Source organism: Lissotriton helveticus, chromosome 1_1 (assembly GCF_964261635.1).
Source record: "Lissotriton helveticus chromosome 1_1, aLisHel1.1, whole genome shotgun sequence".
NCBI lineage: Eukaryota > Metazoa > Chordata > Amphibia > Caudata > Salamandridae > Lissotriton > Lissotriton helveticus.
The window spans coordinates 1,488,845,466-1,488,868,491 of record NC_136057.1 but is presented as its reverse complement, the minus strand read 5'-3'; the positions used below and the strand labels follow the sequence as shown (position 1 = coordinate 1,488,868,491).

The 23,026-nt window shown below is 49.6% G+C and overlaps 1 protein-coding gene across 3 annotated transcripts in view; it reads left to right on the top strand.

Moving 5' to 3' along the window:
* HDAC7 (histone deacetylase 7) overlaps positions 1 to 23,026 on the top strand; it is a 706,897-nt gene that overhangs the window by 409,255 nt on the left and 274,616 nt on the right. For all 3 annotated transcript variants that reach the window (XM_078686538.1, XM_078686533.1, XM_078686525.1), the window contains 3 exons: positions 164 to 273; positions 11,352 to 11,471; positions 15,636 to 15,834. In XM_078686538.1, the coding sequence (XP_078542664.1) occupies positions 164 to 273; positions 11,352 to 11,471; positions 15,636 to 15,834 (429 nt within the window). The remainder of the gene's footprint in view (positions 1 to 163; positions 274 to 11,351; positions 11,472 to 15,635; positions 15,835 to 23,026) is intronic.

Sequence of the window (23,026 nt, the reverse complement as noted above, 5' to 3'; positions counted from 1 at the left end):
CTTGATGTGATAATCTGATATACGAATGTTGCCTTAAGAAGCCCCACAAAGATTTTTACCAAGTACTTGTGCACTTTTGTGCAGGATTGCGCTGAAGCTCATGCTCTTTTTGATTGGCTGTCATCCATTGATATGGCTGTGTGTCTTGTCTTGGTCATTGTAGACTCTTCCCCAAGCAGCAGTAGCACCCCTGTGTCCGGCTGCAGCTCCCCCAACGACAGCATTCCTGCGGAAAATGGAAGTATTGCCTCAATTCCAGGCATGGCTCCTGAGGTAATGGCGCATGCCCACCTTCTTCTTCATCTCTTTTCCCAGACTGGCAAAGCCTTTACTTCCTTTGAGCAAATAAATGTTCTTCTGAACTATATCTTCTCATTCTGGTGTACCTCCTGTCTTCATTTCTCACCCAGTTTCTCCAGCCTTGTACACTCTGCAAAAGTTGTAGCGGGAACCTTCATGTTCTACCTTTGATTCAACTACCTGTACTTACTTCGCATCCATTTCTTTCTTCACCCGTTTTTCTGGGCTCCCCTCATGTGGACTGTCCTTGCCTAGACAGTTCTGCAGCATCATATCTCGATAACATTCTTAGGTTTCCACTCCTCTGGAGGCCTTCTCATGAGCCAGAGAAGGGCAGCCGTTCACTGCGATCTTGAGAAACTGAGCTTCTCGCCTCTGAGCCATGCACAATGGAGCTCTCCCCTTCCCTTGTCTGTCTGTCTCATGTGTTCCCGTCCTCTGCAGTTTCTCTTGAGGCCTGTCTTCTCCAGGTTTTCTGTGCTGCTCTTTCGTTGTCTGAAGGAAAGGCTGCTATCTGACTTGCGTGTGGATGGAACCGGTGGACTGAGAACTGGAGCCCGTTCTATGGCTGTCGCTTATTGTTCTCAAAACCTTGGATGTCAGAGGAAACTTGGCAATGTTGTGAGCAGGCCAGATTACTTCAGAGCTGTCAGGGTGTATGCCTGGGTGTGTTTCATCTAAACCCCTTCTTTACATGGCAATCCCCGAAAAGGAATGCATACAACCATCTACTGAAACAACTCATCACGTGTAACAAGACATTAGAGTGGTCTGGTTTAATGGGCAAAGAGAAATTGCAGGAGTTCATTTTGGCTTACAGATAAAAAAATGTTGGGCTGATGTGCAATAAGGTGAAGACAGGTAGACACTGTTGAGGTACAGCGACGTCCAGTCCTTTATAACTCAACTCTCTGGACACTGATGTTCTAGAATGACTCAAAGCCTAACATAGTCATTTGCTTATGACAGCAAAGTCTCTGACTCCTTGCCTGCTCTTACCCTTTATGTTACCCTTTTAACACTTAGGTCCGTCCCTTGCTTACTGAAATCGAAATGTGGATCAAAAGATATTTTATTATAATTTATCAACCAGGGGGTTTTGAGAATTAGCACCAAAGAATGGAAACTGGGGTAGTGGTCTATCAGCTATTTTGCCTCTGGGTGAGTTGTTTCTTACTGAGCACAATAGCTGAGAGCGGAGGCTTAAATATGTGCTCATCAGTCTTGGCAAATAAGACAAAATATATTTCTTGAACTGGCCAATCACATGAAGCAGTTTAGGTGCTATTCTTGTATGTTTTTTTAGGGCAGATTACTAAGGGAATGTGATGGGAGATTTTCTGATTTTGGATTCCAAACATTCAGAGGTTGGTAACTGCACGATTGGGAGTCCCAAATCGTGAAACCAAATATACTAATGTAGCCCTCATCAACACCAGCCCCGTCTCTCTGACCATGTCATTCTCCCCCAAGTGGAGGACCAGGACATCAGGGCACCTACCAGCCACCAACATCCTGTTCAGTACTTCCAAAAGTTCCCTTCAAAACATACCCCTCTTTCCCTTCCAACAAACATTAAACAAATCTGGGTTAAATCCTAGGTTCTCCCCAAAATAACTGGCGTGGGCCTGAACCTGGGCCCATTTGACAAACGAGTGGCCAACGATCCATATTGACATATTCCTGGCGAGGGGACCCGACACCGAACCTGCAACGAAAAACATGAGTAAGTACAGGAGAAAACACCACAACCGCGCTACAACTGGCTAGGCACGCTGCGCTCGTAATGCTGATAGCAGTCAGACGACCACCTGCCCAAGCTCATAATGTCCCCTCGCCCCCATCCCCGGTTGTTCGCCTCCGATGCTGCGCAAATCCGGAAAGAATGTGTGCCATATCGTTTGCCATCCAACCCGAAGAGGGATAGGGCCTTCCGTAGAATGGCCAATAGCTGCAAGCCTTTCGCTGTCCGCCCATCCGCGTGCTGAAAAAACGCCCCTTCCGTGCCCGATGCCAAGGCCCTCAATCTCAACCCCCACCCTACTAGACATATCCAACCCAAATTTGTCGCCTGCAGGGAGACCCAACAACCCACCCCCCTCTGGTCCATCTTCGATTTCCGCAGCCAAAGACATACCTTGTTCCCCGAAAGGGAAACCACGGACCATAAAACCCTGACTCCTCCTTTAGCCCCCAACAATTCGGACACCCGAAAGGCCCCTACAAACATCCACAACATTAGTGTGGAAAACAGACAGAGCTCCCCCTTGTCCCTGCAAACCCCAGGCAATGTTTGCAACACCGGCTCCAACAGGTCCCATGACAAAGGCTGCCTAACCCGGCACACCCGCCCGCCCTCCCGGGCCCACCCTTTGAGCATACGAGAGCCGAGCTCCCCAGCCGACGGCGCGTAACCCCACAGGAGATTACCCATGAAGGCGATCACTGCCAATGTACCCGCTATCGTGACCCGCGGGAGCCCTTTCTCAATTAAGGACAGTATAAACTGGATGACATCCTCCTGTCGCCCCAGCCCTGGAGCCCGCCGACTCGCCCCAGAAGACACAAACTCCCCCCATGCCGTCATGTAAGTCACCTTAGTAGAGTGCGCCAGGGACCCTAAAACCAGCTGCAACATTCTGTGTTGCCTATGTACCACAAATGCGGCTGCATGCTGGTTGGGTTCTGGTCCGCGTTCTTGGCTAACCCACGGAATCTCCCCCACTGCAAACGAGAGAAAGCATCCGCTATGTCATTGTCAACCCCGGGCACATGCACCAAGCAAAAGTCAATATCATGCCCCAAGCAGCCCAGCACAAACACTCTCAGCAACTTCAGCACCTGCGCGTCTCTAGCAGAATGCCTATTTACTACCTCCACCACCGCCATGTTATCTATGTTGAAAGTCACCCGTCAGTGGGCCAGCAATTCCCCCCCACAGCGAAATAGCCACCACCAGGGGGAAGAATTCCAGAAAAGCAATACACCTCACACCCCCCGCCCAGTCGGGGGGCCACTTCTCCGCACCCCATTTTCACTGCCATTACAGCCCTAAGCCCTCACTCCCCGCCTCATCCGAGAAGATTTGTACATCCCAGACCATGTCGTCACCCCGCATCATAGGGACCCTGTTGAAATTCTTCTAAAAGAATTGCCACATCCTCATGTCCTCTCGCAGACAGCCGCACGTGATGAAGCGGCGGCCGTCGCCCGGTCAAAGCCCTGCCCAATATCCTACAGAACGTCCGTCCCACCCGCACCACTCTGCAAGCAAAATTGAGGTGGCACAAAAGCACCTGTATGTCCAGTACCGTGACCTTGTGTCATGCCTACATACTCTCCAGCAGCTCCAACATGTGCTGCTGCTTATGCGCTGGTAAACGGGCCTACATAAATTCCCAAGAAAGACAGCGCCGAACATGGCCCCACCGTCTTCTCTGGTGTCAATGGCATGCCCAAATCCCCCATGATCTCCGGAAACCTGTCCAGCGCATCCTGGCAGTCCGTGAAGCCTAGGGTGCCCACCGAGAAAAAGTCATCCAGGTAGTGCGTTACTCCTTGGTGACCCGTGCGTTCTGTGAACAACCATTGTAGGAACGTACTGAAACATTAAAAAAGTGCGCAAGACATGGAGCAGCCCATTGGCAGTGCTTTGTCCACATACCAGCAGACGTTAAACTGGATCCCCAGTAGGCCCCAATCGTCTGGATGGACTGGAAGCAGCCGGAAAGCTGACTTGATGTTGCTCTTTGCCATCATCGCTGTTGCACCCGCGGTCACCACCAGGGACAGGGCTGCGTCAACAGAGGAATAAGACACCGTGGTCTCCTGCTCATCAATAAAGTAATTTACAGAGCCACCTTCGGGCCATGACAAATGCTGAATGAGGCGAAACTCCCCCTTCTCCTTTTTTTGCACTACCCCAATGGGGGACACTATCAATTCCACCAAAGGCCAATCCTTAAAGGGGCCGACCATGTGGCCCTCCCCCACTTCCTTATCCAGCTTTTCCTGCACCACCTCAGGGTGCTCCTTCACCGACTTCAAATTGTCAGCCCACCCCCGAACCCTCGGAGCATTTGACCAGGGCATGACCACTCTTCCCACAGCCTGAACACTCATGTCGGAACCGGCAATACTCCCTAGTGCATGCCCCTTTATTGAAGTCCCAACATGTCCCCTTGTAACCTGACTGGCCTTTGGCCCCAGCCCCCACCCCTCCTCGGGTGGGGCGGCCCTGAAAAGGCTGGTAAACGATAGGCAGCCCGCTTGCCGTGAATATAGATATACCAGAGCCAACCAGATCTATCGTGTGCTGACACAAATCCGTGTCCAGCTCACCCCACTTCGCTTCGGGGTCCCATGCTATATGAGCCCTGAACTCCTCATCGTAAAGGGCCCGCGGATACCCCCCTCGTAATCTGGGCCTTCCTGACAACGTCCATATATTTCATATATTTAAACATGGACACCGAACGCTCCGAATACTTCTCACAATACACACTGGCGTAAATGAGAAAGGCCGCCGTCCAATTCTGTATCGTAAGCGGGACCTTCGGCCTCTTCTGGAGCTCATACTCCTCCTCTTTGGAACCTTCCTTCGCCCTCACTTCCCGGTGTAAGAGTTTCAGTATCTCTACATACTCCCCTTCCATATGCGCACCTTGGTCGCCAACATCAAATGTGCCCCATGCGTCTGTGTGACCCCCATGTACGACAGCCGCTTGACCTTCAACTCCTTACTCTCCACCTTTACACCTTCCTCCCCCGACGCGCCGCCACCCGCTGTGGCAGTCCCCGTGTCCCTGCCTCCTTCGCTCCTGTCAACCCCTGTCCCTGAGGGCCCTGCACCCGTGGCCTTCTTGTCCTCCGGCGCCGTACCAGCTGACCCTGCCATCACCTCATCAGGGCCTACCCCTTTATCAGACACATACGTCCCCTTCTGTAGCCTGTTCCCCATAACACCTTCCCCACCCCCACTGAGACCATTCGCGCGGCCGCACCCGCCGCTTTTTTACCTGTGGCCAAGGACGCCGAACGACGCTCTCCACACCTCTGCTCCAGGGGGGCCAACCTCGCCTCCCAGTGCGATGTCTGGCTCGTACTCTCCGCCTGGCGCTGTAACACCTGCAGCACACTATCAACAGCATTACTCGGCCCCCCTACACTCGCCATCTCTCAATTCCCCTTCCTCCAAACTGTCATCATCATCAATTATTTCCACACCCCCAAAACCACAAGCCCTTCCGTCCGGCCGCGCCGACTGCACCCTCCTAGCAACATTAAAAACAACATGTGCGACGCTCCTCTTCCGATGCGTCTCCCCAAGCCGTAGCGGCCCTGTGGGTGTAGGGGTCGGCGAGCCCGCAGCGGGCCTTCTTCTGCTGGCCGCGACGGAATCCCCTGGTGGTACCAGACACGCCGCGGGAGGCTCAGCCCTCCCTTCGCCTTGGCACCATTGGGCCGTCCCCATCACTGCCAAGTCTGGAACCCCGCTGCGCGCCGCCTCCTGAAAGACAAACGGCAGGACTGGTGTGCTGGGTCCCTCGATCTGCACCCCGCCCGTACCCTCGTTGCTCCCCTGCCCCCTGCACCGGCCGCCCACGCCCTACCAACGGCTCTAAAGTCCACCTCCCCTCCCCGTCCTCCTCGTCCTCCTCGTCCTCCCTCCACGCCAAGCCCCTGACCCCGCCCCCCTTCATCCGAGGAGGCCCCCGACCCCAAACCCCTTTACCCGAGTTCCCCGCTCTCCCTCCCTGTGCCCCCACCTCCCCCCGCCACGAGGACCCGAACCCCCCTGACCACCCTCTGCTCCATGCCATGCCATGGGATAACCTGTCCACCGAGACCCTATGTCCAGCGCTAGCAGCCGCCCTTCCTTTACTCCTGAAGGTCTACAATTCCTTCACCCCCTCTGAGCCAACAAATATGGCAGATCATGATATCTCTGAGATATCTACCCCTCCCTTAACTCAGTTCCTCCCAATCACCTACGAGGATGCACTGAAAGAACTCCTCAAATGCAAATCAGGGGCTCCTGATGATCCTTGTCCTCCCAAACTATGGAAAAGAATGTCGGATGTTACGGTGGAGCCACTTTTACATATCTGGAACTTGTCCATCGAGACTGGCACGTTCCCCGACTGTTGGAAACATGCTACTCTTCTCCCTTTGAAAAAATAACCCAATGGCGCCCCCGATGATTTGAGCAATCTCCGCCCCATCTCCCTACTAGCAGCCCCGGGTAAAATGCTCGAAAAACTCATCCAGCGCCAACTTAATAGTTTCATCGAGAGAAGAGGCATATTACACGAAACACAGTCCGGTTTCAGGGCTGGCTACAGCACTGAAACTGCCCTTATTGAGGTTGCTGAGTCCATCAGGTGGTCGCTGGATTCAGGAGCATCGGCTATGCTGGTGCTCCTGGATCTATCTGCCGCCTTCGATACTGTGGACCACGGTAGATTGCTGCTTAGATTGAAGGACATTGGCTTAGAGGACATGGCACTGAGCTGGCTGAAATCCTACCTGACGAATCGTTCTCAGAAAGTTGCTCTGGGTGCTTTTTCCTCTGAACCTAAACAACTGTGGTGTGGCGTCCCGCAAGGGTCCGCCCTTAGCCCGCTGCTTTTTAATGTTTATCTGGCCCCACTTTTTACCTTGATCTCTAAATGGGGGGTCAAGGCGATCTCGTATGCGGATGACACGCAACTAGTCTTCCCATACGTTGAGATGTCAGAAACAGCGTTCAGTAAAATAAAAGGCTGTCTTCGTGACGTTGCCAGATGGATGAACACCAACAAGTTAAAATTGAATGCTAGCAAAACCGAGGTACTATTCTTTGGGAAAAGTACCCCTCCCTCCCCTGACCTTTGGTGGCCTACCGAAATGGGTCCTGCCCCCACCCCTGGTTCCAAGGCAAAAAATCTGGGTGTCTGGTGGGACGAGACGCTCTCCTTCTCCTCTCACATACAACATATTACCTCTAGCTGCCACTATAAACTCCGCAATCTCAGGAAATTCCTCTCTCTTCTACCTACTGACTGTCGCAAATCGGTGGTCCATGCGACGGTCACATCCAGACTGGACTATTCAAACGGCCTCTATCTGGGCCTCCCGAAATATCTGACACAACGCCTGCAGAGCGTGCAGAATGCGGCTGCGAGATTGATAAAACATGTGCCTTTCAAACATCATATCTCTCCGCATCTTCACGCATTGCATTGGCTCCCAGTGGCTAGCAGAGTTAAATTCAAAGTACTCACTCTAGCGTACAGAGCACAAAAAGGGAACTGTCCTAAGTATCTCAAACTCCGACTCCCCCGCTACCATCAAGAGAGACACCTGCGCTCGAACTCGCAGACCCTACTGGCCGTACCCCGAGTGTGTAGGGCGAGACTCGGAGGCAGATCTTTCTCGGTAGACACTGCGAAGCTCTGGAACTCCCTCCCCTCTGTCATCCAATCTGCCTCGTCAGAAGCCATCTTTAGGAAACTCCTAAAGACCTGGCTCTTTGCGCAGATAGTCTAGCATCTTTTCCTGCCTTCCTCTCTGTGGCTGCGGTTTCTTTTTAGCGCCGGGACACCTCCATGTGAGGTAGCTGTTCGCGCTTTTATAAATGCCAGTATTATTATTATTATTATGCCATTGCCTGTCCCTTCAGCCTCCCTTACCCCTTCCGCCCAGGAATCAAAGACGTCCAACCCCCTAGTCCCTTTCACTGCCCTCCGATTCCAAAAGCAAAGGAGACATATCCCCCACGTCTGCCCGCCAGCCCCCACTCCCCCCAGGCCCCTCTGTTACTCTGCCCTCCCTCTGCTCCCCCTGTGACACCCCCCACCGTCTCCTGAAAGGGGACACCCTCCCATGCCCCCCCATCCACCTGTGCCCCTGCGATATCCTCCCATCTCTGCCCCCGCCACCAACTTCCCTTGTGAAGCCCTCTTCCCCCGTGCGCGTCCCCTGCCTGAGGGGGTACGAGTTGGGGAGGGGATCTCCCCGCACACACGCTCTTTGCTTCCACCTTTTTCCTCACATAACCGGGGGCCCAGGCCTCCCCGCCCTCATAGTCGGGCCCCGACCTCCCCCCCCGTGACTGCTCTGAAGTACACGGAGCGGCCGCATTCACCAGGCACCCGGGGCGGGGAGGTGCTCCTCACGTCTCCCCGAGGCTTCTTCCCACCCGCACCCCGCGAGCCACCAGTGCGCACCAGAGGGGCCCGCGCTTCCCCTACCTACCAGCGCCCCGCCCCTGCCTCCCGCACTACCGTGACCATCCCCGATGCACCGGGGCGGTCAGAAACACCTAACGTGGGCTGCGGGGAGATGCACGCGTCACTCCCTGCCCGAGACTTTCGCCCGCTCGTGACCCGCTCATCCGCCCTGCGCCCAAATCGCCCACATCCATGGCCACGCCCCTGGCATCTGCGCGGCCCTGGCCTCTCACCTGCAACTTTGCTGACTTGCGTGGCGGCGAGCAGGCCAAAACGGCTGGCGCCACGCCTGCAGACGTGCGCCTCACGGGGCGCGCCCCTCTCTGTGGGCCCACCAGCAGATCCCTTCGGCCTGCCTCGCTAAGCAGGCGAATGACTTCCAGCACCCTATAATCCTCGCCAGAAATGCTCAGAAACGCGCTCCCAAACGACACGACAACGCTGGCCTCAGCCAAACACCCTTGACAAAAATCTCCTACAACTACTGCGCTCCCAGCCACCAGGTCACCAGAACCTAAAATGGTGGCTGGGAAAGCGCTGACAACCCCTAAATAGCCTTGGGCTATCTTTTAAAATTGGGCTACATTTGGGCTTGTCCCAAAGTAGCCCAAAGCCACAAAATGGCCGTGCCCGTCTTTCGCCCCACCCCCTCCCAATCTGCCCGGGGGGCAGACCTCGCAGTGCTCGGCTGCCCCCCAAACCCCCCTAGTTCACACAGGACGGCGTGGAGGGTTGTGTGGCCCATGCGCTCAGGGATGCAGGAGAGGCGGAATCTATAGTTCCTCGGCTCGACCTTGTTTCGGCTGGAGGCTCCATGGGCACTTCGGCCGAGCTAGAGCCGGACGTCTGCTCGAGCCTTCAATGGCTGTGCTCAGAGACTAGGATGGCATGCCTAGACCCAGCAAAGACCAACATACAAAGGAATATTTTGTAGACCTTACAGAGATCAACCAAACATCACTTAACAATTCATCTTAGTAAAAAGAAGAGTTACTATAGATTCAGAAAACTATTTTTAAAAATGGCACAATAAACGTGTTAGGATACTGCCTAAAATGTCAAATCCGATTTGCTGCTTTGAGATTCTGTTTCAGAACTAATGGTTTGTAACAGTGTCACAGTGAAGTGGGGGTGAATAGAGGCGCGGTCTGCAAAAAAAGTCCAACGGAGCTCTGCTCCAGCATGGGCCAATCACTGACCTCCATGGCAAAGAATGAATGCTGCACTGCGTGACGCAGCTTCCGGCTTGGCGGGCTAGGGTTAAGAAGCGATTGCGAGCTGACATTTAGAAGGAACACCCTTCGAATATAGTATGTTTATTGGAGACATCCCGGGGAGGAGAAGTTGGGGGGCGGGTCGAGTGAGGCTTCAAGGAGCTGAAGGAGATAACAAACTCGCTTCTTCCGTTCTTGAGTGGGAAGTCTTGCACCTGGGATGATCCCAGTGGGATCACTGATAGCCTCAGCACTAAAGAGCGAGAGAACGTTTTTTGGGAGATTTGTAACTCTTTTTTTCTTACTCGCGGTAGGAGCGAAATAAAAAATCCGCACTTTTTTATTTTGATCAAGGATTACAAGGAAGGACTAAAATGAGAGTAAAATGAAGAACTGGATCACACGAGGGACTCACTCTGTCACTAATTCGGCTCTTTTGTTTGCTAAATAAGTTGGGAAGCACTGCGTCTTTCAGAAAGAAAATATACATGACCTCTGACCCCTCTGTGGGTTTTGCAATCTGAGAAGTTCTTGGAGTAGTCACACCAGAGGGGTTACTGTAGTTCACTTTAGAGCCTTCTAAATGGATCGAGCCGCCGCCCACAGCGGTTGGAAATTCCCCTGGTTCCTGCTCTAAAGCGTCAGTTCTTAGTTTTCAAATACGCCCCAACCCAGCAGACAGCGGTCTCCATGTCTCAAGCACATCCGGGCTTCAGAAGACCCTTCCGGGAGCACCTGATGTGAACTGCCTGTGGAGCCCTTGGCAGGGGGTTCCATCAACTACCACCCCTGACGGCAGGCGCGCAACACCCATTGGACTCATTGGGGATGTTCTATTATTTAGATTGGAATATGGCCCCATGCAAACCAGGTTATCGTTTGCTTTTTCCACTGTATCATTACAGGTGCAGAGGCAAAGAGGCCATGGAATCTTGCACTATGTGTGTGCCCTGCATAGGTGGCACCTCCTAATCCTGTCAGGGGAGACAATGTGGCATTACAGCCAGAGTGGCGGACTTGAAACGGGGGAACCAGGTTCAAATCTCGTAGTAAGCTCAATATCCTGTGATTCTGGACAAATCACTTAATCACCCAGGGCCTAAATATGTGAATCTGACCTTGTGTAAAGTAACTGGTGCTCATGTAAAGTGCTCCAATACCTTTGGGTCGAGTTTGTGCTATATAAAGCTGCAAAAAATAAATACAATAAAAATAAATTATAGCACCCCCTTGTGGTCTTTTCATTCTTGACGATGTGCCATTAGTTTGATAGCTTGCCCTGCTGATGCTTCCTTTCTGTGGTCTGACTTCCTCCCTAATGATTCCTTTTTGTGATGTATAATGTCCTGATGAAAGTTATTTTCTGTTCCCATCATTCCCCTTCAGTACCTTGTTTTGGTTCATTGGTCTTGAAGAAGTCACTGTGCTGTGGTCTGTCAGTTGCTGCTTTTTTCTCTTCTTTATCATCATGGCTTCTGCAGATGCCTCCTTCCTGTGGCTGCTTTCTCAGGATTCCTCCTTACTATGGCCTATCTCGGTGTAATGATACCTAAGGTCCCTGATTTACCAGCCAATCCATAGTCTCTTTTCTGATTTCAATGCACATCTTATTTTTCTCTCACAGACACCACTATCCCAACGTCTGATGATGCACGAAAGCTCCTTGGCGCAGTTAGCCCACCCGAGTGCCAACTCGCTACCGACCATCACTTTGGGACTTCCAGCTACTGCCACCAGCCTCAGGGTAAGGATGGGTGCCCGGGGAGGTAACACACAGAGAGAAAGACTAAGTAGAGAAGGATGGAGATACATTTTAGGATCAAAGGAATATGTAGATGAGGGCTCTGCGATGGAATGATTGGATGACGATTAGGGAACAATGCACAATCAGAGAACGGACTAGGAAGCAGAGACTTGTGGAGAGCAGGTTTAAGAAAGATGAAGTGACTGGAGGGAGGGTTATCCAGGAAGAAATGAGTAAAGAGATGATCTAAGGAAGAAAGAATAGTAAGGCGACTAGGAAATATGGAAAGTGCCTAGAAATCGAGCTATGGTGAACAGAAAGGGATTAAATAAGTATTGAAAGAGTAATGTGGTGATTGAAATAAAAGTGATCAGTGAATAGAGATGGTGACACAAAACAAAGGGAATGTGTGGAAGCAGAAAATATTAAAAGATTGGTCCAGTAATTGCAGATAGGAAGTAAGTATCATGACTCGAGATAGGCACAGGACAACATGCATGAAATACCTCTAGATAGTATGGTGTTTGCTCTGGTGAGCTTAAGCACTGGGTCCACTCTGCCAGGCGTGGAGGCAGGGCACGGGTTGCTCCAGAATCTTTGATACGTGCAAAGGGGATCAATCCTCATAACTTTAATACTGCAGTACTTCTGCCCCATCTCCATCGCCTAAATGTGGTTTCAAATTAAAATCTTCCAGAATTAAAGTATTTCAAATTTCCATTTTGGGAGTGGGCCTTGGTCCATTCCACACTGAACAATTGTCTTCTGCCAGATGAAATATACAGGATAATAGCTCAAAAAGACTAGAGACAGAATAGAGGTGGACCAGCCAAAATATTAAAAGAGGCGAACATTTTTACCATGTACATGCTGAGGCGTTTCACCTCAGCACATCTGATTGCCACTACATTAAGAGGCATTGATGGTTTCTAAATGTCAAAGCAGTCTCATTCATGCCCGACCCTGATCTGGTGACTATGCCCTTACTAAAATAAAAAGCAAGTATATTGTCATGTGTACCCTATATATGGCCTAGTTTCTTATTATAGTGTAGTAAATGAAACACAAGAAAGGTTTTATACAGAGAACATCCTGAACTCGCGTATTAGAAGATGTTCTCTTAAGGGATAAAATAGGAGGTTCTTAGAAATAAAATAGTCCCCTTGGATCACACAGACAAGCAGGGAATACAGGACTGTTCCCAGGTTTTCTAATTTCACATTATATTTTTCAGCCGATTGATGGCTACTTCGTTTTCCTGTTTTACATCAGAGATTTCCGTGTTGTCTTTCATTCTTGCTGCTTGAGGTTAGAGTGTGGGCAGAAGGCACACACCACTTGGAAGCTCGAATTGTTTTGGGCCTGAGGGTCCAAGAGGACCTCGAGTTTTGCTAGAGCCAGGCATCTGGCTCAGGCGTTCAGTGTCTTCCCATCTCTAAGACAGAACACCGGTGAGCGAGCAGTAGAGATGTGAAAGTGTTGGCCAAGTTGGAGACCTTGCAAAGACTTTGCTCAAGAGAGCTTCCCCACTCTCCTGATCTGAATGAAGATGTCAGTTTCTGTGTTACTATTCCTATCTCGATTGCCCCTTGTATTTGATTTTGAAAAGTGGTAGATGCAAATTGTGAGTTCCGCCGCAGATGTGTGCAGTCTAGGAACGGTTATCTATGCCAGTGTCTGTGCACAAATGTGTTAGGAAAACATAAGTGGGTAGGAGCCTTTAAAATAGGGAAGCAATGTCCAGAACTATGTATTATCATGGAATGTACTTCCTGGTATGAACATTATTACCCAATTTGTTTCCCTTGACACTGGCCTTGTTACCACTGGTCTCACCTGTCATGTAGGCAGAGACAGAAAGAGAAGGTAAACCAGGTCCTCAGAGCACTAATCCAGCAGCAGGATTTAGGGTGGTTAACTCTGTGATTGCATCAGGTATGTGATACTACCACTTCTGATACCCCTGGCGTTTTGGGCAATTGATTTCGATACTGGGTAGTGAATGCATTTGACAGATGGAGAAGCTAGAGCTAATATTGTAAACGTGTGTCAGACACAGAAGGTTATTAACCGAGTGAAGGGGCATATTACCAACGATTAGCGATATTTATCGCTAACGAGGCTTAGCAACAAATTTTTTAACGCTAAGCATCGCCGGAAATTATCGCAGAGATAACTTGCTATTAGCAAGGTTTATCTCAGAAGTGATAAAAATCCTCGCGCTAACTGCCAAATGAGAGATTATTGCTGGAAAACCAACGATAATCTCTCGAAGTTTGGCGTTAGCTTGATGATAGGGGCTCACAAACTTAGCCATGATATCCACCTTCCGTAGGATATCATAGCTAAGTCAGGAAAATACCAGGTGTGAAAAAAGCAGTGGTTAGCGCTGCTTTTTTTTATCACTAACAGGGTTAGGGAAATCCTTGATAATAGGAGAAATGTCGCTTAACAACATTTCTCCTGTTATTTTTCTCTGGAACGCCCCATTTGCATCTCATTAGAGATGCAAGGGGAAGCGTAGAGAAAAGGGTGCTAACATGCGAATTTGCGTGTTAGCACCCTGTTGCTAATAGGGAGATAATTTTATCTCCGCTTTCTTGGTTTTTAAAGCCAAAAAAGCGGAGATAAATCCCTTGATAATATGCCCCGAAGTGTGGAAAAGATAGGACTTATGACCTTGCATGGAGCAGAGTGAGTGTTGGAATGGCATGTCGGTTACTCTCATACTACCAGGTGGGAGAACTAGAAAGGGACAGTGTATGGGCTTTTTTTTTTTGGTCTCATCACTGTTTTCGGGACTAAAAAGGCCACACACACACCCTTTCAAGCGGGTCCATCGGGCAGTGCCAGAGTGCCTAATCTGCCAGCTCAGGGCTCCTAGTTGAAAACACAGGTGACTGCTTTTGTGAAAAGGTTTGCAAAATGCCACTTGAAGAACTTTATAGACCCCAAATTACTATGGCTGTTTGTATGACGTGTCTTTAAAATGATGCTATAGTTATTGACCAACATTTCCATAGGTGCAGTCTGCCCTTAGCACGTCGTGACTTTTGGTAGACCACTGTGTGTCTTTCCAAGTTTCCTTCGCAGGTGGGAAACTCATTTAGTTTTCTGGAGATGTGCGGTCAATAGGTTGAGTCTGAAAGTTATATTGAGTTGCGTACTTGGGGGCAAATTACCAAGCAAGGTTACTAAGGCAAGAAGGCTGTACCAAGGTACTTACGTGTTTTCTCATTTGGCACAGACGCTTTTTATCTGGCAAAAGAGGCTAGTAGCTGAAGATGGAAAGTCATGTAGCCTGCTGACTGAATACATGGGATGTGTTGGGAGTGTGTTCAGAGTTCTCTCTAAATGTGTGACCCGGTACTGTGGTGTATGTTGGTGGGCAATGCCTTTTTGACCATTTTGATACCAACCTAAGTGGTATGTCTGTGCAGTTATATGTGTTCGTGATATTCTGTTTAATGTGCATTGCTGATTGTTGTGCATGTGACAGCTGAAATACTGTTTGATGTGGGTGCTGTTGTTAGCATCCTGATATCCATCCTTATGGAAGATCTTTGCGGTGTTGGGTGCTTGAACAGTCTTCTGACTGCAGTGTACTGTTGAGGGGGAAGGAATCAGAGTAAAAAATGCTTGACGTACTATCTAACTCTGTGTTGGAAAAGCTCTTAAAGCTGCCTCAATGCGCTAGGGATGTCTGTGTGAGTTGGAGTGTGAAGGAGTAGAAACAATGGGTTACGGGAAAGGGAATAGCCTAGGAGCGGTACTGAGTTTCATCCCCAAGTTTTGCTTCTGGCAGCTAGCGGCATGGCTGTTAATCTTTCAAAAATGACCTTTGGAGTAAAGAAACCAGGCGCATTTCATATCCCTTCACGCCCCCCCGGCGATTGTGTTTAATGGCGTGCAAATATAACTCTGCACTTAATAAAAATCTGCGACTACAGTGTGGCCACGAGATGGTGCCATTGTGTTAAAAGTTAGAATTGGTAATTTCGCTTTTTATTACTATGGAGAATAACGGGAAATTGATGTCTCGTTCTAACATAAAACGCTTCGGGTACTTGATGTCTTTCTTCACGTACTCCCTCTGCCCCGCTCCTCCAGAATTCCTCCTCTTCTGCTCCCTTGCCAATATTCATTATTTCACTGTGTCCACAGGCAGAACCAGATCGAAGGAACCACCCCGGCTTGGTGCACAGAGTTCCAATGATGAACAGCTCTGTTATCGCAGGACCCCATCCTCAGATATATATCCCATCGCCCGTGGAGCCGCATGACCCCGGAAGCACTCTCGCCCCGCACCTTCAGTCTGTCATCATTTTGGAACCGTCGGGCGCCCACTCGCCGCTTGTCACAGGTAGGTGCGGACATTCACGCTGTGTTAGTAAAAGTTACTAGGACGGCCCTGCGGAAGGAACAAGCGGGCTCGAGCCAAAAGGGGGGCACTTATCTATAAATATTTCAGAACCCAAAGACTTCGGCCCATATTATCAAGAAAGGGCGATACTTTTATCGCTGCTTTTATTGGCAGGAAACTGGAAGCGGCGGCTTCCAGGTTCTGGAGTTAACGAGTTAACCTGGGCTTCTGTGGGAATTCACAAGGGCATATTATCAAGCCCATTATCGCCGCTTTAGCGGCAGTTTCCTGCCGATTAAAGCGGCGATAATGTATCGCCCTTTCTTGATAATATGGCCCATCGTGCTAAATGAAAGGCGTAAAAAGTCTGCATGACTTTTTCTGAGCGTAGTGAAATCAGAGTAATTGTCTATTTCAAATGTAATCCACAATATTTTTTATAAATGTGCATAATATAGGTAAGTGACGTGGTTTAAATAATGTAAGATCCTGCTCGATTTATAATTGCTTTTTAGGGCTCGCCTGCTGATGCGCTTGCGCATAGCTGGCGAGCTATATTGTGGCTTAACTAGAGCTCAACCATCTCGGCGATTTGTTGCTGTGCCCGAGAAAAACAAGCTCAATGCGCAAGCGCATTGGCAAAAAGCGCGTGCACATCAAAGCCACCAGCACATCAAAGCCTCCCTCCCATAGGCATCTCAGCTTCCCCCAGCCGGCATTTCTCCTCCCCTAATTATTCACTGCACGGCCGGCGGCAACATCAAAGGCTGCTGCTGCCGTGACTCGCATTTCTCCTCCCTCCTCCCCTTTCACTGCCCAGGTCGGCCGTACTTTCACTTTACACGGCCGCCAGGCCGTGTCTCGCGTTTATTTTAACATGGCAGCTTTTATGTTTGTATAGTCAGAAATGTTTTTGTCATTTATTTCCATCAAAACCTAAACAAGAATACTGAACTTAAAAGTTGCCTTTAATTGGTGCATTAGCTAGTATCTAGTCTCTCTGAAATCATATAATTGCAGGAAAGACCTCTAGTAACGAACTCTGTAGTCAGATACCAGGACATCGAGGCACCCACCATACAGCTCCACCGATGCATCCACCACACAGCTCCACCGATGCACCCACGACACAGCTCCACCTATGCACCCACCACACAGCTCCACCGAGGCACCCACCACACAGCTCAACAGATGCACCCACCACACAGCTCCACCTACACAGCTCCACCGATGCACCCACCACACAGCTCCACCGATGCACCCACCACCCAGCTACACCGATGCACCCAGCACACAGCTCCACTGACACAGCTCCACCGATGCACCCACCACACAGCTCCACCTATGCACCCACCACACAGCTCCACCGAGGCACCCACCACACAGCTCAACAGATGCACCCACCACACAGCTCCACCTACACAGCTCCACCGATGCACCCACCACACAGCTCTACCGATGCACCCACCACCCAGCTCCACCGATGCACCCAGCACACAGCTCCACTGACACAGCTCCACCGATGCACCCACCACACAGCCCCACCGATGCTCCAACTAAGCTCCACCAATGCACCCACCACACAGCTCCACCAATGGACCTACTAAGCTCCACCGATGCACCCACCACACAGCTTCACCGATGCACCCACCACAGAGCTCCACCGAGGCACCCACCACACAGCTCCACCGATGCACCCACCACACAGCTCCACCAATGCACCCACCACCACCTACACAGCTCCACCGATGCACCTACCACACAGCTCCACCGATGCACCCACCACACAGCTCCACCGAGGCACCCACCACACAGCTCCACCGAACGACCCACCACACAGCTCCATCGATGCACCCACCACACAGCCCCACCGATGCAGCCACCACACAGCTCCACTGATGCACCCACCACCCAGCTCCACTGATGCACCCACCACACAGCTCCACCGACGCACCCACCACACAGCTCCACCGATGCACCCACCACACAGCTCCACCGAGGCACCCACCATACAGCTCCACCAAGGCACCCACCACACAGCTCCACCAATGCAGCCACCACACAGCTCCACCCACCACACAGCTCCACGAGGCACCCACCATACAGCTCCACCGATGCACCCACCACACAGCTCCACCGATGCTCCCACCACACAGCTCCACCGAGGCACCCACCACACAGCTCCACAGATGCACCCACCACACAGCTCCACAGATGCACCCACCACACAGCTCCACAGATGCACCCACCACCCAGCTCCACCGATGCACCCACCACACAGCTCCACAGATGCACCCACCACACAGCTCCACCGATGCACCCACCACACAGCTCCACCGATGCACCCACCACACAGCTCCACCGATGCACCCACCACACAGCTCCACTGATGCACCCACCACCCAGCTCCACCGATGCACCCACCACACAGCTCCACCGAGGCACCCACCACACAGCTCCACCGAACGACCCACCACACAGCTCCATCGATGCACCCACCACACAGCCCCACCGATGCAGCCACCACACAGCTCCACTGATGCACCCACCACCCAGCTCCACTGATGCACCCACCACACAGCTCCACCGACGCACCCACCACACAGCTCCACCGATGCACCCACCACACAGCTCCACCGAGGCACCCACCATACAGCTCCACCAAGGCACCCACCACACAGCTCCACCAATGCAGCCACCACACAGCTCCACCCACCACACAGCTCCACGAGGCACCCACCATACAGCTCCACCGATGCACCCACCACACAGCTCCACCGATGCTCCCACCACACAGCTCCACCGAGGCACCCACCACACAGCTCCACAGATGCACCCACCACACAGCTCCACAGATGCACCCACCACACAGCTCCACAGATGCACCCACCACCCAGCTCCACTGATGCACCCACCACACAGCTCCACAGATGCACCCACCACACAGCTCCACCGATGCACCCACCACACAGCTCCACCGATGCACCCACCACACAGCTCCACTGATGCACCCACCACCCAGCTCCACTGATGCAACCACCACACAGCTCCACCGACACAGCTCCACCGATGCACCCACCACAGAGCTCCACAGATGCCCCCACCACACAGCTCCACCGATGCACCCACCACACAGCTCCACTGAGGCACCCACCATACAGCTCCACCAAGGCACCCACCACACAGCTCCACCGAGGCACCCACCACACAGCTCCACCAAGGCACCCACCACACATCTCCACCGAGGCACCCACCACACAGCTCCACAGATGCACCCACCACACAGCTCCACAAATGCACCCACCACACAGTTCCACCGATGCACCCACCACACAGCTCCACCGATGCACCCACCACACAGCTCCACAGATGCACCCACCACCCAGCTCCACCGATGCACCCACCACACAGCTCCGACGAGGCACCCACCACACAGCTCCACCGATGCACCTACCACACAGCTCCACCAATGCACCCACTAAGCTCCACCGATGCACACACCACTCAGCGCAACCACAGCATCACTCAGCGCAACCACAGCATCACTCAGCACCACCACAGCATCACTCAGCGCAACCACAGCATCACTCAGCGCAACCACAGCATCACTCAGCGCAACCACAGCATCACTGGTTCAAATATGTTCTTTCAATGTTTCAAGCTGTTTTCAAGCTTTCATGCTTTATTACAAATCAGAAAAAGATGTTAATATTTCACTTCTGTTCTTTGATTTTTGTCACAATAAAAAACACTGAACATAATCTTCACAAAAGTTATTTACAAAAGTTTCAGCTATTGCCATTACAAATTATATAAATTATTTAAGTATTAATTAATAAAAAAAATTAAAAGCCATTGTTATTTGTAATATCAATACATCTAAGTCACGTAAATACAAAACATGTTGCATTACAAATGCTATAGGTGTTTGCGAAAGTTATAACTATTGGCATTGTAAATGACAAAGCTATTAATTTAGCTATTTTAAAAAATAACACATAAATAAAACAAAATTCATTTATAAGACCAATAGCACAAACTTTCCTAATGCGAGCCCTATTGCATTTCCAATGCTTGTTTGTCTTTCCCGTAAAAGAGTTATGTGAATTTTCCGTAGTGTATTTATACTGTATTGCAACATTTATACAACGCTTACTTCCCATGTGGGGTGCTGAAGTGCTTGCCTACAGGAGCAGCACACTACACCGTGTTGGGTGTGTGGTTGGAAAGATGTTTTTGTTTTGCTCCTGTGTTGGAAGTGTTTCCATGTTGTGGGTGATGATCACCGAGGTGCACTAATCGTGTTCTGTATGGTACGCAGCACGAGCGTTGTGTGGGATGATGAAGTGATAGAGACAAATGCGCAGTTTTATGATTTATGCTGGTAATTTTGAACAGCTCTGACAGTCCCTTTATGGTATTTTATATGATAAAATGTGCTTATCTGGTTACTCACTGGATTGTCCAGACTGAGATTTTGCTTACACTTGTGGACCTGAGCTGTCATGGCTGGAGGGACAGAGAAGTGGAGAGATCTGTTGGGATGGAGGTTTTTTAATACCATCTGATATCTCAGTGAGATGTATAGAAGCAATCAGATTGTGTAGATCTTTGGGACCTGCAGGGAATGGATTATATTAAAGCCCTCCAAAATTGTCCAGTAATGTGTGACATCTGTCGTCAGTTATTTTATGCCTGTTTATTGGGTGATGTTTGGCTGTACATTGCTGGTAAAGGACAATCCTCATAGCAGATATGCATTGTGACCTATTAGGTAGAAGCTGTTGTTTATTCCTGACTGCTGTGTATTATGGTTTTAGTATTATTGTGAGCCATAACTCTGAAAATGTGTAAGTACATAACTATATAATGCCACCGTGAACCATAAGTCAGCCTTTTAATTTGCTTACCTGCATAATGAAAGTATTTTGCTGGTTGAGTTGTTTGCAATCCATGGGTTGTAAGCTGAGCATTGCATTTGAGGATGGAACTCTATTCTTGACTCTATTGCTGGGATGCTTGTGGTGCAGTTACCTAGGAAATAGCCACATTTTTAACAGTTTTGGAAGTGTATGCAGCACTGGGTGCTTCTAATACTGGCTGGTAGTGAGTTCCAGAGCTTGGCGGATTGTACTGCAAAAGGATTGCCTCCTATGGATTTCTTGTGGTAAGGTGGTATGATAAGTGGTGCTAGCCTGGCGCGCAGTGTTCTGTTTGGATTAAATTGCTTGAATTTAACTTGTATGTGTAGACGTCCTTTTTCTTAGTAGGTTCTTTGGACAATGAAGAGTGCCCTGAGCATTGCCTTTCTAGCTCTAGCTAGACAGTGGAGATATCGCAGAACTGGAGCGGTGTGTTCTCATGGATAAAGTTGGAGAAGAAGCCTTGCCTCACCATCTTGGATTAGTTGTATTTTTTTGTATAATGGAATGTGGATGCGTCAAGGTATAGGCTGTTGGCTTAGTCAAGCTTGTAGAGTATGAGTAGAGCTCCTGGTTGTATGGTACTTATTTTTTTTATATTTCCGTCTGTATTTACCTATATTTATTTTTTGCTAATTTAATCTGAATTTATCCATATTTATTTTGGGGTTTGTGGAAAAATAAAGCTGAAATTAGTACATTTCCGCGTTTATTTAACTGTTAAATATGCACTCATATGTTAGTTATTGTTGTCTTCAAGCTGTTGTTATTGATAGGTGTGTGTAACTTGAAGGTGATGATGTTGTGGTTGCTTCAGCTAATGGGGAGTTGTCTGTAACTGTGGCTTGTCCAAAAGATGCACATTTGACATCTAACGTGTCCTGCACAGTGAGTGGGCCACAAACTATTTATTGTAGGTTGAAGGCTTCAGGTTGGTTCCGATAGCTGTGGTTTTGGTTAGCTCCTACTTGTCAACCCAAATGTTGAGGTCTCCTAGAAGGCATACGTTTGGGTGGTCCAAGTTACTGTATCAATTAGGACAGCTTTAAAGTTTAGCAATGGTCCATTGTGGTCTATATATTAAGAGGAAGGTAAAGCTAATAGTTGGAGTGGGGTGACAGCTTATCAATAATGATTCAGGTCCGTGGTGAGATTTTCAATTATAGTTATTAGTAATGTTTTTTTTTTCAATGGATGACAGCTAGGCCGCCTCTAATGTTGGAAATATGATTTTTGTTCATGATGTGGACTTCAGGAGGGGTGGATGATATGTGTCATGTGGGTGCAAAATCTTATATAAGCTATGTTACTATGTCAAGTTGAGGTTGTTCATGGATCTTGCATTGAAGAGTAGGCATTTTTTTCTGTTTCTTTCTTCTTTATATCTTCTAGTAAGGAAGGCAGTGGAGGGGAATAGGATATTTTGTTGTGGCAGGTTTGGGGGTGAATTGTGCTTGGGGCTTTTGATGGAGGGGGCGGGAGATTAGTTAGAGAAATGTGGACTTTGACATGTATATTTGTGTGTAGGCTTTATGTGGTCATAATATTACTGGCATCAAGATGGCAAGCAGCACGAGGCGAGAGACCGGATGGTAAAGAGCTCCGTTGTGTGATCTCTTGTTGCTTTAGGGCAATTGTTGATGAAATATTTGCGCACGGCCGCCCTAGCTGTGGAGAGAAGCACCATTTCAGCAGACTTGAAAGGCTGTGAAGTGGAACAGGTCCACAACGCATGGCACGGAGTTCTTAGCAAATGAAAGCTTGCCTGTTTGCAATGCCTACCTTCCTAAAAGGAGAGAAAATATGCATTTATAAAGGACAATTTTTGCACTGAACCTACTTAAGGAAATAATTTGAACTCCCCTCCGTGAACTCAGTTTCCCAGCATACAATCTGATGAACAAACAAGTAATAAAAGAGGTAATTGAAAGCGAGGTGAGCTATCAGTGTGTAATTGTTGCAGCCCAAGAAGAAGAGGCGGAGTAGCCTCGAAACGCGTCGGCTTCGTTTAATATTACTGGCATCAAGATGGCAAGCAGCACGAAGCGAGAGACCGGATGGTAAAGAGCTCCGTTGTGTGATCTCTTGTTGCTTTAGGGCAATTGTTGTATATATGTATATATATATATATATATATATATATATATATATATATATATATATATATATATATATATATATTACCTACTGGCGGTCGCCAGTAGGTATATATAGTTAGGATTTTTTCTCTATGGGTTTTTTGAAAATTCTATGTCTAATAACTTTGGCGT